The sequence below is a fragment of the Austrofundulus limnaeus genome, unplaced genomic scaffold (genome assembly GCF_001266775.1).
Source record: "Austrofundulus limnaeus strain Quisiro unplaced genomic scaffold, Austrofundulus_limnaeus-1.0 Scaffold20, whole genome shotgun sequence".
NCBI classification, from domain to species: Eukaryota; Metazoa; Chordata; class Actinopteri; order Cyprinodontiformes; family Rivulidae; genus Austrofundulus; species Austrofundulus limnaeus.
This window is the reverse complement of record NW_013952422.1, coordinates 2,616,520-2,632,957: the sequence shown is the minus strand read 5'-3', so window position 1 is coordinate 2,632,957 and position 16,438 is coordinate 2,616,520. Positions and strand designations below refer to the sequence as shown.

The window sequence follows — 16,438 nt, the reverse complement described above, 5'->3', positions numbered from 1 at the left end:
TCACAAGATAATTAATCCACCAGATAATTCAGAGGCGGTCTGTTCGGTAMATTTTACTCCAGGAGCTGCGAGGCTTGTTTTCAAGCTTCACACTGAACTGAAGCAGCAGCTGCTGACGTAATTACGCTCTTGCGCGATGCTGCGTTCAGGACAAGTATGAAAAACTCACCACTCTTATGCCAATACGGACGCAACGATGCATTTAGGTACCGAAATGGAATTGCATGAACATTCACGTGGTGGTYATGTAATACAGCGAATCGATAATAAAAAATCTGCGTCGACAAATTTACATAATCGACGTCATCGATTATTTCAACTAAACGGTGCAGCCCTAACTGACAGGCTGATTTATAGTTTTCAAAATAAAGCACAAGTGATTTTTTAGTTTTTGGTAGGCATTTGTTGTTCATTGGTATAAAATGAAGGATTGTGACCCACAGGTTGACGACCCCTGCTTTAAAATATTTTTATACAGCTTAAAAGAAGCATTTCTGTAGAATAGAATAGAAACAGCCTTAATTGTCCTGCCAAGAGGGAAATTCAGGTGTCACAGCAGCATCCGTACAGAGGTTCACATGCTAGTTACTTTACAAACTATAGATAGTATTAATATTGTTTTTTGTATACTAACTAGCAATGATACGACTACTAATAATAAAAAATATAAAGTAAAGAATTGTGTAAGAATTTTAAAAAAAGTCAACAATATACTGATCATATACAAAATCAGACTTAGTTTGGACGTAAAGCCAAAAATAAATGAAATGGCTAATGAGGAGGAAATGYGTTGGCTAAAAAAAAATATAAGCACTGCATTGTTTTTTTTCTTGTGAAGATGTGGAAGTGACTCAGTATTGTGAGGGAAAAAAATAATATGTTAAAAAAGCAAACAGGAACTGACTGTTGTGTTCTCTTATCTGCAACACTAATAAACGCAAGAGTCTCTGCGCGTTTCTCTCAACAACCATTCAGCTTACTTCAAAGAAAGTATATTTAAGATGAGTTGTTGAGGTTAATTCTAGTAGTTCACACAGCTGTTAGTTTATCTAAAGCTGAAGGAGGTGGGTTTTTAAAATGTTAGAGGTTGAAGAGGCATTGGAAATTCATTTGACAATGACTTATAGGGGTTTAGAAAGGTCTCAACTAAAAAAAAAAGAAAGAATAAGACAAACATATTTAATAAAGCAGATTTTTAATACTGTAAGTCTTGGACAGTATGTTATTTTTTTATGCTTTACCCTGGTTGTCCTTACAAACAGAAAACAAGATGATTGGGCATAAATGTACCTGAAAGTACCCTTGCCGTCATCCTCCCTGATCTCCAGGCTGACAGTGAAGGTAAACAAGTCGCTGTCAGGGGTCAGCGGAGCGTTCTGCTGAGACAACAGAACTGCCTTCTTGGCTGACCGCCGAAAGGCTGTGGCAAAGCTGTACAGTATCCTACTCACCTGGAAGGGCAGAAGGAAAGACACACCATCAATTTCTAACAAAAGACCTCATTAAGAGCACAGAAACACAAATCTGTTATGGAAACAAATCAACAACAGATCTAATCTGGGCCTAAAATAAGTACAGAAACCTGTAAAACTGTTGTCCTTAGATGAAGTTATGAACTGAAGAACAGGACKGAGTTTATGTGAGCAATCATAAGACTTTAACCACTTCCCTCGAAGCATAAGCATGCTTCAGAGTGAAGAAAAAAATTGTTTTTGTCTTTTCAAATACAAAAGGTTTTTGAGCCAATGTTAGAAGCCATTTTGTCCAACACTTTTATATTTAAAGACCTAATTATTTTTGTTTCAAGAGAAATAAAATTATTTTTAAATTACTTTCATTCGACATAAGGTAAAGATCACAAATACCACTTGCAAAATCTAGTATTCAAAACATCTTCCATTTTAATTGGTTATAATAAGGCAAAAAAATGTATTTATATAGCAGAAAGTTTAGTAGTTTGTGTGGCCAACATACATTTTTCTTTTGGCTTATTTAGTTTTACACAAGTACCAAATAAATACCTCATTAGCAATTATTGAAAACACCATTACWGCGCATTTCTGTCCATCTGTTGCCAGAAATGTGACAGAAGCAAGAAAAACTGTGGAAGGAAATATGTCCTAAAACATATGCTGTATATTCAAAAATATTTAGATGATTTTTTTTCCCTTATGTTGAGAATTTTCAACATAAAACCAAGACGACAGAAAGATYTCTGTTAAATCTCCAATACCTAGAGAGCAGAAGGTTCACAGAGAGCAGCTAGAAAAACATATTCTTTGTGTAATCTGCTAATAAAAAAACAAGTTCTATTTTCTTATTTTTATTGAAGAGAGTGTCGAAGAATAAAACTTTGTCCCCAAACTAAAGGCTCATTTCACAGCGGTTTACAATTGMTTCTACATTTCATAAAACTAAAATGGAGTTCTTGGGTATGACCAAGAGATGGCACAGGGATGCTGTTACTATTGATAAATGATAACGCTCTTTTTGATTTCTCAAGGGCTGTGAATAAAGCACTGTTTGTTGCAACACTGGTACAGAACAAGAAGATCAGGAGTTTGTGCTGAGGCTGTATTTTAAGCAACCGCAAAAACGAAGGGAAGAGATTTGGAAGGATAAGAACAGTCATACACAAAACTCAGCCCTTGTTTTGATAAAATAATAAAAGTTTAACAATAAAGTGTTGTTGTGAGCTTAAAAAGGAGAAAGAGAGAGCAAACTTTCCAGTTTTTAGTGTTTTATAATTGTCTTGTTGTACCACGTGGAGGTTCTCCAAGACTTTAATTGTACAAAGAAAACAGAATTTTTTAACTTTAAACCAGGAGAAACACGTTGGTTGAGTCGAAGCAGTGAGCAGCTCATCACGCTCAGAAGGATGTAGAAAAGAAACTAAATCTGAAGGGATTACAGAGCTGACAGAAATATGACTCGCCTCACAGCCTGCTATGATTCAGGAAGCATAAACATCATAAAGTCTGTAACGCGTACATTAAAGTCATGTCCAATTAAATGAACACCTATTAAACGGAGTGTTTAGCAGAAAACCTATAAAATGCCTAAAACTGCTCAGTGTGTGGCTGCTTTTATTGGAGAAACAAACTGAAACAACAGGGAATAAAGTTTTAACTCCTGGATGCATTTTGATAACAACACAAGCTTTTTAAATTGGATCCTGTACCTACAGAATTTATTACTGCTTTTAATTTGGAACATGTCAGAGCTTCGACTTTTCCTTACAAGTCGGCTTCAACTACATGTCCAAACTAAAATGAAACTTGACATTTCAAATGATGTCATTGTAAAAAAACACACTCAGTCCATTCAGTGTTCCAATTAAATTTCATTCTCTAGCTGTAATTCAATTCATTAGGAGTCTAGACCCCTTGCATATAATAAAGCTATAAAAGATGAACTCGTGTGTATTGTATAACACACAAGAAAAGCAGCACGTTAACAGTCAGAAAAATACATTCTTGGGTAGGAGGCACAGTGGGGCTCTCCATCAGTGAACAGGCAATTATTGCAAACAAACCACAGGGTTTGACGGAGGAGGTGGTATGCTTCATGCACGAACAGTCAGACAAAAACCCACAAATCTGATCAGCAACTAAAAATACTCTGAAATATGATTCCGCCAAGATTAAAATATATCTTTTTATTCCTGAAATGAATGCTTCAAAACAGTTTTTATCTGATGTGAAGACCTATCACAAGATTATTTAAGAACTAAGAACAGGCTAGGATCACTTCTGCTGATAAGAAGTACTTTTAAAAAACAAAATTTGAACCTTGGTAAGTACTGTAGATGTACAACAGGTAATAAAAATCAAATATTTACAATAGTTTAAGAAGGGATAGGAGTGTGACTAAAACAACTTTTTTCCAAAGCAAAACGACAATAAATGGCAGTGTTGCTGCTATTGCGGTGTCATGTAGATAAGCAACTAAATAAAGCTGCCAACAGCTTAGATGGGTATGTAATTTGTAAATTAGAAAAAAGATAACTGTTCGTGGAGGAGAGGGTAAATACAGATGAGTAAGAGAGAGAGAGAAAGAGATATGTAGTTACTGCTGAGTTATCCATGTGTGAATCTCTGCTTCCTGTTCTAATTCGACGTGATGCTTCGGTGTGAGAGCCTAAGATTTTCAGGGTAACAGGATAATGTAGGAGCAATAAAGCAGCATCTGACTAAAGGTTCAYGATAACCCGGTTTCCATGAGGAAGAAATCAGGTCACTGAACACAGCAGTAGCTCTTTAACCCAGTTTTTACTGCATCTCCTTGTCTCCTCCTTCTGTTTAACAGTCTATTTGCTCTGAATTCCAATTTGCGTCTCCCTTATAAATTACTTTGGATTTAAATCATGATGCACATTAAGTGAATTTGAATCAGCGTCACACAGCATAATATCATACTTAAGCTCCAAAACTCCCACCTGATAGATATTTTTGGTAGAAATGGTTTTGTTTGTGTAATAAAAAGTGTATTTATACATCTTCACATCTACACAGGCCTTTTGTATGCAGCACTGACGTGGAGTCAAGCGCTGCATTTAAATGAACATTTAAATTGATGATTACTCACCGCCTCTTGGATTTGGCAGCGAAACACGTGAATCCTGAAGATCTCGGAGTTGTAGTGGCTCTCAGTGAAGGCGAAGCAGTCGCTCTCTGGGGTGCCATCATGGCCTCGAACACAGAACAGAATCTTATAGATGGGATAATTGGCAATTTCCGCGTTGTTGTGGGGGTCCAACAACCTGTTAACACATCAATAAATAAACTCCTGATAGTCCGTGATAGTGGAGGTTTAAAAAAAGACTTGTGCAGAACTCTAACAAGCCGTATGATTGACATGTTTTACTGACCTGACAGTGCCTTCAGACACGCCTGGCACCGAAAGTGTGACATCCAGGGGGAGTTGGCACTGCCCTCTGAGAATACTCATCATACGAAGGGCCTCCACCTCACTCCGGGGGGCATTGACGGAGGCACACCCTAGATATGTCAGCTGGCTGAACACAACGCTGTCCTCATCTGGAATGGGACTGCAGGGACTTCCTTCTGAGGACGATTCATCTGCTGCAGAGTTGAGATGAACGCAAAGGAAAGAAGAAGGGAGAGAAATTTGGATTTTAAGGTTTTTATTTGTCAAAGTTGTTTGAGCAAAGATTTTTAACAGCTCTTAATGTCTTTAWATTTTGCTTCCAAGGCGCCAGACTTTCTGATGCCCTCATGAAGAGATTCTAGGTGATATTTTCACAGGTTTTCTTTTGTTTTTTGAAATCTTATTTAAATTTTGCTCCTTATAATTTTATGTCCAGTCCTTCTATATGTCCTTAACAGCATAGTGTGCAGTGTGTGCTTAAATAAATTRTGAAAGTAGACAGAAGGACAAAAAATGTGTCAGGTCTCAAAAGAAGCAGATGAAAAGTACCTGAAAGTCATACCATTAAGAAAAAATATAAATAAATCCAGTAAAGACCTGACACAGGACAAGAAAGATGATTTGTCCTTCAGTTCATCATCAACATTTCAACAATGGTGCTTGGAAAGAAAAGTCATAAATAAGAAAAATCGGACTAAAAATCAGAATTCGATGAGGCGTCCCACCTCTGTAAGACCTTTCATTCAGCTCACTCTCCTGAGCCGTCTGAACAGGAAGCACCATCTCCAGCTTGGGTGGCGATGCGCTCAGAGGGTCAGTGCCGGGCGGCACGGGGGACGGTGTGTTAGGAGGRAGGCCATGGTCGCCCAAACCAAGACCGCTCGCTCCCCTTTCAGATCCGAGCCCGGTGTCTGCCACTGATGGGTCCATGAGGACATCCGCTAACTCCCTCTGAAGCTGCTGCTCACTTCCATTCCCCACAATCTGAACCAGGCACAGGCATAAAAACAAAATCAACGTGTTATTAAACACAAGAAGAGTTTATTAAAAAGTGTTATAATCATCATAAGTTAAATTTAAACTTCTCCATAAGTTTACTTCAAATGAATAGAAACAGTTCAACATGTGAAGCACATTACTCTGTATTGACGAGTCGGTGATTTAACTGTGTTGATCAAAAGGTTTTTTAAAAAATTTGTGTCGGTTATATTGTAAAATATTAGTGATCATTAGTAAAGTCAGTAAAATAGTGYGGTGTGAAAAAAAATCTACATATAAGACAAGTCAGAAAAGTCTGTCAATACACTTGTTTCAAAACAACTAAATAAAAAAAATTACAAAGTGTAACATCATGAAGCAAAGCCTTTTATTCCTGCCTATCTCACAGCAGCCAACAGTAGAGGGCACAGGGCACTACTGTACTGACCAGCAAAGCAGTGTGAAGACAGCCAGAAGAGGTGCAGCATGTWTTCAATGTTTTTATATCTACAACAGGACAAAGGCAACAACAGCAAAACAAAAAAATATTCCTCTTTAGAAACTGATAAAGCTGCTGTGAAGGTTCACACATTCAGCACTGTGATGTCACTAAATGTAGCAGTGGGTTTTTTTTTTATTTACAGGTGGAGCTACAGCAGGTAACTGTAACCTACAGTTCATATCTAAAAATGCACATTTCTACCATTATKACAATTCAAATATTACAGAGCCATCCCTCCACAAGAGAGGAGGGGAAAAAAATACAGGGAACGAGAACAATCACAGACAGAATCACCACAGAATCACATCACACWGAGGAAGAAGACCTTTTCTTTTATACAAACAAAAAACTGTCTCTGAGGAGAAATAAATGAAAGCAAAGGAAAAGTAGCTTGAGAAGAGACTGACCTTAAAGCTGACCCCTTCCTCAGAAATCACCTGCATAACAAACAACAAGTTTAGACACACCTACTCGTCTCCTGACTAGATGAGCTGACTGGGAGAGAAATGTACAGAAAAACTGTCGCCAAAAAACACAAATAAAACAAAACAAACATGATAAGATAACCAAAAGTCAATGAATGGAGTGATGGTACCTCCACACAGTGAGAATGTGAATGTGTTGTGTGCTGGCATTCATCTACCTGACACAAWGCAGAAACAATAAGTTGGCAGGACCAAAGCTCAACGTATTATTTCTAAAAACAACARAATAGATCATAATCTGTCCTAACATGAAAAATRTCTAACATCCTTTTTTCCCCAATGATTAGATAACATCCATGCTATTATGGCGCCATCTCCTGGTATTTTTACCACAATAACACACTCTAAAGTAGTACCAGTGCAGTAATAAMAGAAACTAATAGAATGAGTGAGTGATGTGAGTGAGCTGCCTAATTTAATTCAAGAAAATGTGAGGATGGAAGTAATATGAACCTATTAGGAACACACAAGATCCTGCTGCTACTAGAAAGTCTTTATTCACTTTGTAAAAAAAGCTGCAAGCTAGTCGCAAAATACCTTTATTCTCTAACAAATCAATTTCACGTGAGCTTAAAGTTGCCACCCTGTTGAAAAATCTAATGTTTTCTGAGCAAACGTTAAATCTGAAATCAACCGTGGAGGAGAATCCATCAGATAATACTTAAACACCACACCTTTAGCCAGAGTGTGCTACATTTATGCTAACACCATAAACTAAACATGTAAGTTTACWACCAACTCTTAGAAAATATTAAATGAGAATGGAATTGCAACACAAAAAGTGGTTAGTAGAGGGTAAGAATGTTTAAGAAGATGTTTGAGAGCTTTGGACATGTGAGTGATGAACAATTAAATCTATATAAATGGTGAGCTCTAATCTAAAAGGTTTTTTTGTATGTTACAAAGAAATGAAAATGAATGAGCATCAGAATGTTTTAGTGAATCATGTAATGAGTCATTTTGTTGTTTCAACAAAAAAAAGATGCTAAAATGGCAACCTTTAGTTAGAAGGACAATTTAGATTCCATTTTTTAAACATAATAAGTTTTTAGTTGCAGTCTATGCTTTTATGTAATCAAAGGCAGATGAGCTTCATCTCTAAACTCAGAGTGAAAGTAAACTTTAGAAAAAGTGACCTCGTGTTCAGATGCAAATACTAGCAGGTCAACATGACTCAGAGTTAATGCTTCTGCTTCTACACCAACCATCCTTACCTTCAGTCCTGTCTTTTCATCATCACTACCATTGTTAGTGGAGGATGGTGTCTCGTCCCCAAGCCGGGACACAAGGACAAAGTCCTCACTGTTGAGAGTGGACACTGAGTCCGAAGACACGCTAAACTTCCCCACCGAGCCCTTGTCATCCATGGCTGCCGCTGTTAAACTCAGCCACGCTGCTCATGAATAGAAGACAGAAGGAGGAGGTGGAGGGAGATGATGAGCAAAATCACCTGGAAAAGGGAAAATAAATAAATAAATAAAAAGAAAGAAGCAGAAAACAGTCATGATGTGATGAAATCCATGAAAAGCATCTTTGAAGCTAAGCAGAATCTTGTCTCACGCTCTACAAACTATAAAAACTGTATAATATTCTGAATAAAAGGTTTCTGAAACACCTAAAGAAAACTAAGTTTTACAAAACCCTTAGAAAGACGGCAAATCTAGGGTGAAAATGGATGTTTAGCTTACATTCAGTGATAAACCATGCCATGGAAAATAATAAAAATCAAACAAATGAAAAGATCTGTGGGCTTTTTGAAGTTCTTTTGTTTACTTCAGCAAAGTAGAACCATGTGCTCTTTCATGTAATGCAAATGCAAGTGAGAAATTCTGAAACAAACCACTTTGCTACATCATCAAATCCATTGTAATTATTTCTCTTTAAAAAGGTTTAAAGTACACAAAAACCCATTAAATATGCTTGAACGAACTCAAGCATTGCCCTCGGTGAATAACTAGTTTTTCAGCAAACTAGCAAAACCACAAATAACACATTTTTTTACTGTCAAGTTATACCTTCTGACAGCCACTGAAAATACGTTTTTGAGCATATTTGTTTTAAATCTTAAGAGAAAATTGGTGTAAGCGCCATCTTGCTATTAAGTTGTGAGGWGCTTAAAATGAGATGGCATTGTTTGTGACATGGAGAAATCATCCGCAAAAGATTCTAAAAAATATTTATAAAAACAATCAGAACAATTTAAAAAATGCTTATTCTCCCTCATTCTATAATCTTGTACTTCAGATTACATGCCCTGTTTCTGTCCACAAGTCTTCCAATTCAAAGCAAGTCCAACAAYGACAACGCAAAGTGAAAAAATAGTCAAAACATATTACTTTGAATAATGTTGTGACCATGACCTAGATAACCCCCAATAATTCTCTTTCTTCTTATACAACTGTGTAGAGCTGCACAATAAATTGAGTATCAGCATTGCAGTGTACACGTATGCAATAGTCACATCCCAGGTCTGGCAGTGTAGGAGGTAAATCAACGTGTTATCTAGGGACTATACCACCAAACCATAAGCAGGCAGGTATCTCCTGGCATGTTATTGGTTATTATCTGTTATTATCGGTTATCGATATCGGTTCTTAAAATAAGTTATTGTGCATCCCTAGCCAGCATGCCAGCAGATAACAAGATAAGGGGCTAGAATGTAGCATTAGCAATTTAGCGCCCTGAGCTAAAGGGGCCCCAGAGGGACRAACTGAAGTTACCAAATGCAATGACCATATGAAACACTGATTGAAAGGGGCTCCTGACAGTGCACAGGCAGTTTAATTTTTTTTTTTTTTTTGGCCAGTTTACTGAACTTTAGCTATTGTTCTAAATCTAAAAGCTGCTACAAATATATTAAACTATTTTATGGTAGGTAATGCTCCTCTCCAAACTCCTTCTCCTGTCATTAAAAGACGTTGCCAAACCACTCCACTTATGTTTTTTCTATTGCAATATACTGTACATCGCAGGGTTAGAAAAAAAATCGCAATGTCAGTTGTTTCCGATATCGCACAGCCCTACAACTGTGTACAGTGTAAATACAAAACATTACAAGTTTGTTGAGAATGTCTGATGATGGCACAAACACTCATGCATCAAGCTGGATGTTTTTCACGTTGCAATATAAATCGCAAGATTTAAAAAATCACGTCAGTTTTTTCCAATATCGTGCAGCCCTACAACTGTGTACGGTGGAAATACAAAACATTACAAGCACTTATCAGCAAGATTGCTGAGACTGTCGTTTGACAATGGCAAACTCTCATACGCTAACACCAACAAGCTGGGGATGTTTTCTCACTTTAGTCAAGACCTCCTAATGGAGTTATGAAATCACTCCCCTGGAAGTTAGATTCACTGATTCTCTTATTTATTAAACAAGTAAAGACTCAAGACATTTTCAATCATTACTGTCTAATTGTCACTTACAGTACTCATCTAAACATGTAGTTTTAAGCTGGACTGCACATACCCAATAGAGGACAAAACAGCCATATTATAAACAAGAATAACTTCCCAACAAGCACACATCTGTATGCAAGGACAACCTAACACTGTCTATCCAGCTAGCAGCTCCAATAGACTTATAAAGGCTGCTTTGTCACCCTGCTTTCCTTCCTGGCCTCAGCAACAGATCTCTGCCTGCTTCTGCCAAGCCCCACWGTTCCTTATCAGTGCATGTGTGCTCTTCGAAAAAGAAAAAAAAATTACCACAATCAACTGCCAATCATTAAAGAAACTGATTGTTACCGATACTGAAAGTGATTTAAATGCTTAAAAAAAGTTGACCACAAACGTTTTGCTGCTCAAGTCTTGCAATATCAAGCAATATCCCTGACATAAAAAAAATAAAATAAAAATGGAAAATAGGTTATTTTATCAGGAYATATTAAGAGCATCTCTTGCTCTTTCCACAGTTTATTTGTAAACAATTAAAATCAGCTCTAATGAGATTTGTCACAATGACTTGGTCTACAAACAGAAACCAAGAACTTTCAGTACAAAAATCATGCTCTTTAATAATAATAATCTTTATATATTTGTATGCATGTCTTTTTTCGAGACATTYCAACAAACTTAAAAGCGAATTGGTCTGTGTGTGGATTTCATGAAACTGCTCTAGAGTCTAGTAGAGTTGTGGTTCACTAAAAGGGGAAATTATTTAATTGCAAACCGACTGCCACCCCTCTTAACTGTTCAAACAAAATAAGAATATTTAGATCAGCCAAAAGCAACATCTTATTTTGCTGCACRTGTAAAAACATACGCAGCACTGAGAGGCCACACAGCCTGTTTTGAGAGTTTTGCTTTGCTCACCATACTCCAGCTGAACAGTCAGTTCTGGGCTGCCAGCTGGGTCCTCTGTGCACCCTTTAAGAGGGACTCTGACACAGCCATACACAGAAAGAAACCACTAGGAAGCATTCAGCCTTGCACCACAGTTTCTCTCAGCCTACCTTGTTGCCTTTCATRTAGAGACAAGACAAGAGACAGTGGTCAGGGAAAGACCCTGACTGAACTAGGAATCTAAATTCTGCAAATTATGGTCGAGAGGAAACAAAACAATTCTACAAAAAGTGTAGGCATGCCTTTATTATCTGAAATAGGCAAGAAACCCATTCTCTGTGAGGAACTGAGCTTTGTGGTTTTTCACTAACACTTAATTAGCAGTGATGTATYCATTTTAACAAGAGCAGAAGTGATGCTACAACATGTGTAAGGGTGCATGAAACTACAGCTTTTTAAAGCAACAGCACTTTAGGATAAATAAATGAACATTTAGAATGTTTTTAATTTTAAAGTTATCTTGGTGCTGTGTTTATAAGAATTTTCCACAACTAATCAAGTTTAATCAAAGACTCTCATGTCACCAAACTATAGGTAATACMCATAATGCCAAAAATAATTGGAACAACTGCGCTATTCATAGCAACGCAAGTGCTGCTAGATTAGAAAAATCAATAGAGGGCTTGTGAAGGACAAGAAAACAAGTGGTCAGTGACAAAACCGAGACAGAAAAAAGCCAYATAAGATGGTCAGAGCACATATGTCAGGAAAGCAGTGTGCATAATATGATTCTTTTGTGCCTTAGTCTACACTTGCACAAACTCCTTCAAATAATATGGAATTAAAAATGTTGTGTTTCACTTGTTAACTTGTGGGCATCRGATTTAAATTGCATCCAGTAACTGTATAGATTTAGCTTACAGTTTTATTATTAAAAAAACACCTGCATGGAGTTTGATGAGGGCAGTGTGAAATACAATATACTCACTCCAAGAGTCAGACTGAAAAAAATATAGATATCTAAGCATTCAAAATCTGTGGTTTAGATCATATCTCGCACTACGAAACTAAGATTTACTAAAAAGCCTTTTAATATCTGTCCTATACAATAAATTCCATGCTGCATTTATTTTCAAAATGTGCARGATTATACTATTCAAGTAAACTTGTATATAACAGCCTTTACTCTTTAGCCAATTTAATTTACACCAAGAAWGTTGGGTCCTTGATGCAGACAGAATAAATTAAAATTCATGTGAAAATTTCTTAAAGTGATTTATGCAGCGTTGTCATTAATTCTTCAGAAAGTAAGTGATCAAGGAGTGCTTCATTATTGGGTGTAAGCCATATAAGGTACTGACTGTGGATTTAGGAAGTAGAATGGAGACAGCATGACAATAAGGAAGTGAAAACTGTGAGGGTATAACTGTGAGAAAAACATATTAGTCTACATTAGCATACTGCACACTGCATTCTTCGAAGTTGGAAGATAATTAATGAAACAATTATTTATACCACTGATTAAATAGTTAAAGCATCAATCAAAAAGTATTAAAATTAGATTATAGATGTTGTCAGTAGAAGTGTTTGATGTTGCATTTTTATTATTGTTCTACTTTGTGTTTTGCTGTGCATACTTCTAATTTAAATCATGGAATCCACAATGATTTACAGCTTTTAATAAAAAACAAGTCATAAGTTTCATTAAATACCACATCAATAAGATCAACAAATTATGTTTTAAAAATCTGATTAAGGCTTAACAGGCCATGTGGTCAACATTTAAAGAATTTATGAATCTRAAYATTATTCACCAGTAATGTTTAATAKTGGGGACTAAACCTAGTCAACTAAAAGCAATAACTCATCCACAGCAGCTACACAGCTAATCTATTACAGTTGTCAAACTGGGTCGAACTAGTTACATGATGGCTGTTGATGGGAAACCAGTTCCTGACAGAGCTATGATAACAGGGATATCAATACATGATGAAAAACTGCATAAACTGCATTTTTCCCATCCATTCATTATCTTTTTACCAGCTTCTTCCTTTCARAGTCACTGGTGCCCATATCCAGCAGTCACTGTGCAAGGGGCGGGGTACACCCTGGACAGGTTGCAAGTCCATCACAGGGACACATAGAGACAAATGTGACAATCAACCATTAACTCTCTCACTCAGGGACGATACAGAGTTACCAGTTCTTTTACCAGTCATATTTTCATCTGTAGAAGGAAACCGGTATACCCAGAGAAAACCCACACATGCACAGAGAGAACATGCAAACTATCCAGAAAGGCCCTGGGCCAGGATTTGATCCAGCAACTTCCTTGCTGAAAGCATTACCAATTGAGCCACCATACTCTACATCTTTTTTTTTTCTTTTTACAAAATTCCCCAGTGTTTCAAATTTTCTTTTCAGTGATGGTATTAAGACCTTTAATAAACAAATTTGTGGAAATACTGTATATAACCCATCCCAGTGTTTCCGACAATTTAATTCTTCATAGCTGCAGGCCACAATATTTCATCTTAAGACACTGTGTTAACCAGTTTTCTCCATGTCATATCGCTTGTTCTGTGGGGAGACTACATCTTGCAGTGACTGTACTCATTTTGTTCTGAGGAAGACYAGCTTCAAGCTGGATAGCCTTCCCATTTAGGACTGGCACCGGGTGACGCCAAGTGCACTGAGGCTGCAGACCAGAACAAAGACTACTGTCACTGGCTGCAGGCCAAGATGCTGGAGCTGGAGCTTATCCAACGGATGTTAGACTAGTAGAGAGACGGTGAAGTATATAGTTTAATTATTTAACTGTTATAAAGTACTTGGAAATTAAAATAYGTGCAGTAGAAAATAGCAATTATCCAATAAACTACAGAGAGCTRGATTGGGTGCATTAAATTGCTGTGAAACACCAATAAATGCTCTTAATAAAGAGATTGAATACATAAAGCTAGGCTTTGTGTTTCTAATGCAATAGTGTGCATGATGAGGCCTTATAATGTCAGAGTAAAGGGAAACAGAGCAGGAAAATTACAGCTGAGTGAACCTATGTGGCTGTTTTGGCTCACTGTTGCCATAGCTGTATTGTGCAACTAAATCACACTACCTGACAATAACAATAGGCTCGGCCACTGAAGAGGAAAAAACATGCAGTGGAACTCCTTATTAAGGACAACTGGTTGTGTTGACATTATTTGTCCTACTAAGACAGTGACTGGCAGAAAAGCTGTGCATGGTTACAGTAAAACATTCCACAAGATAAAATCCTTTTAATGCCGGCATCAAAACTGAAAAAGTTTGTTGAAAACTCAGCAGACAGTGTGCAGACGAAATGTTGATTTTAGACCRAGAAGACAACAAAATATGATTCAAATCACGCTCATATGTGATTTTGTATGAACAGCGTAGTAACGTTTTGTAACTGGATCTAAATTGTAAATTGATTGAAATATGTGTAAATATCAAATATGAAAAGCTAATTCAGCTCACATCTTGAAGGCGGAAATAAAATGTAGGGGTGTAAATCACCAGCTTTATCACAGCACGAAGTATGGATTTGTTTGGATGACGATACAATGTTTATCGATGTCTGCCATGATACCATTTAGATTCCACTCATTTCACAAGTCTGCGATTGATCAGGCATTTGATGAGCGATGTTTTCATTTTGCCTAGATGTAATCATTATTTATTTAATCGATTTATTTATGTGGATCTATGTATTGTTACACCCCTAATATAATATCAATGATGGGATTTTTAAAAGAATTGCTTATTGTTGTCATGGGAAAAGGTTTGGTATGTGGATTAAAAGCAGAACAATACTTCCTTTAAAAACAAGTCTAGTCACAACTTTCAACTGATCAAGCAAAGATAGTCATGGAAATTGTTTTATTTATTTTTATTTATAGCAATCAAGATGCAAATTAAACATGTTCAGGTGCAGGGACATGCACTTAAGTGTAACAACCTGAGTATTTATTTATGCCATTATTAAAAAAAATAATTACAAGTGTCTTGTAGCCATAAATAAAATAAAACTGGGTGATAATTGGTACTTTGAGAAGCACTACAGTCTGTCTACATCAAGCATGTCCATCTTTCTTTTCCACACACAAGATAAATAGCCACAAATAAAGCAAACAATACGAGTTTAAAATAACCACAGTTACCTTTTGACGACCTGAATTTACATAGAAACTTGCCTGTTTAGGAAACCACGAAACAAGGAAACCAGCTATAAGAGCAGCAACGAAACACTTCATAGGGTATTTAAATCCTATCAGCTGCTCAAATGAACAAAAACCAAATAGTTTCTCTTGACAACACTAGGTGAGCCTCGATGGCTGTGATGTCAACTTATCGCCCCAGAGTTAGCCACCATCAATCTGCTTAGCTAGAACAACACATTAAAGTCCGACCAAAATGTCTGTCTACAGACATTAACATGAGCATTTAGCACAACTATCCGTCACGTAATGAATTTAAACTGCTATGTTAGGCAAAAATAATTCCCGAGTAAACCCGCTGGCCCTGGTCAGAGCCTTAATACAGGCCATTACTTTATTATGGCTGCTTAGCTAACGCCTGCTACCGATGCTAACCCTGGCACTTCCAACCAACAAACGGCCGTTTGTTCCTCGTAAATGGCGTGGCACTCGCTTTTAACTTCTAAAACAAGCACACGTGCAAATGCAAAAAAAAAAAAGAGACTCACCGACTCCCACAGGTATTTTTATTCCACTGGCGTTTGGCACGACATTGCACTTTCCCAGGAACATCAGCAGCCAACAGCATCCAGCCAAGCTGTAAACACAAGCCCAACCAACCCGCTGACATCCACACTGCGCATGCGCGTGCTGGCACTCCTCATGCCCACAGACTCCTGTGCCAAGTGAGGTGAGGCCTTAGACTCAGTGACCTGCAAGGGGCTGTTTCACCTAGACAGAAGTCAATAATCCAGGATAAAACATGAATTTGTGCTTGACAGTGCACCATGGATTAATTGATTTCAAAAACTTCTGATAATCGGTCTCGTTTAAACAGTTACCGGAATAAATGTGTTGCTGAATTACVCAAAGCCAAACAACAATATTTWAAAAATCAAATTATTTCAGCCAGTAAGAATCCAAAAATATTATGGGAAACGATTAAGTCAGTGACAGGTGAAAGTAACAATAAAACATTTAATAACAATTCACAAATCTCAGTAAATGGACTTCTTGTTTCTGATCATGAAAAAATTGTTAACTTATTTAATGAATATTTTTATTTCTTCAGTAAA

General features: G+C 37.0%; 1 protein-coding gene across 1 annotated transcript in view; it reads right to left on the bottom strand.

Moving 5' to 3' along the window:
• rabgap1 (RAB GTPase activating protein 1) overlaps nucleotides 1-16,006 on the bottom strand; it is a gene marked incomplete in the record, with an annotated part of 67,046 nt that extends 51,040 nt beyond the window's left edge. The window contains 7 exon segments of the mRNA XM_014003863.1: nucleotides 1,291-1,451; nucleotides 4,588-4,762; nucleotides 4,871-5,084; nucleotides 5,616-5,874; nucleotides 6,778-6,807; nucleotides 8,070-8,305; nucleotides 15,872-16,006. Of these exon segments, the coding sequence (XP_013859317.1) occupies nucleotides 1,291-1,451; nucleotides 4,588-4,762; nucleotides 4,871-5,084; nucleotides 5,616-5,874; nucleotides 6,778-6,807; nucleotides 8,070-8,222 (992 nt within the window).
• Between the last annotated feature and the right edge of the window lie 432 nt (nucleotides 16,007-16,438).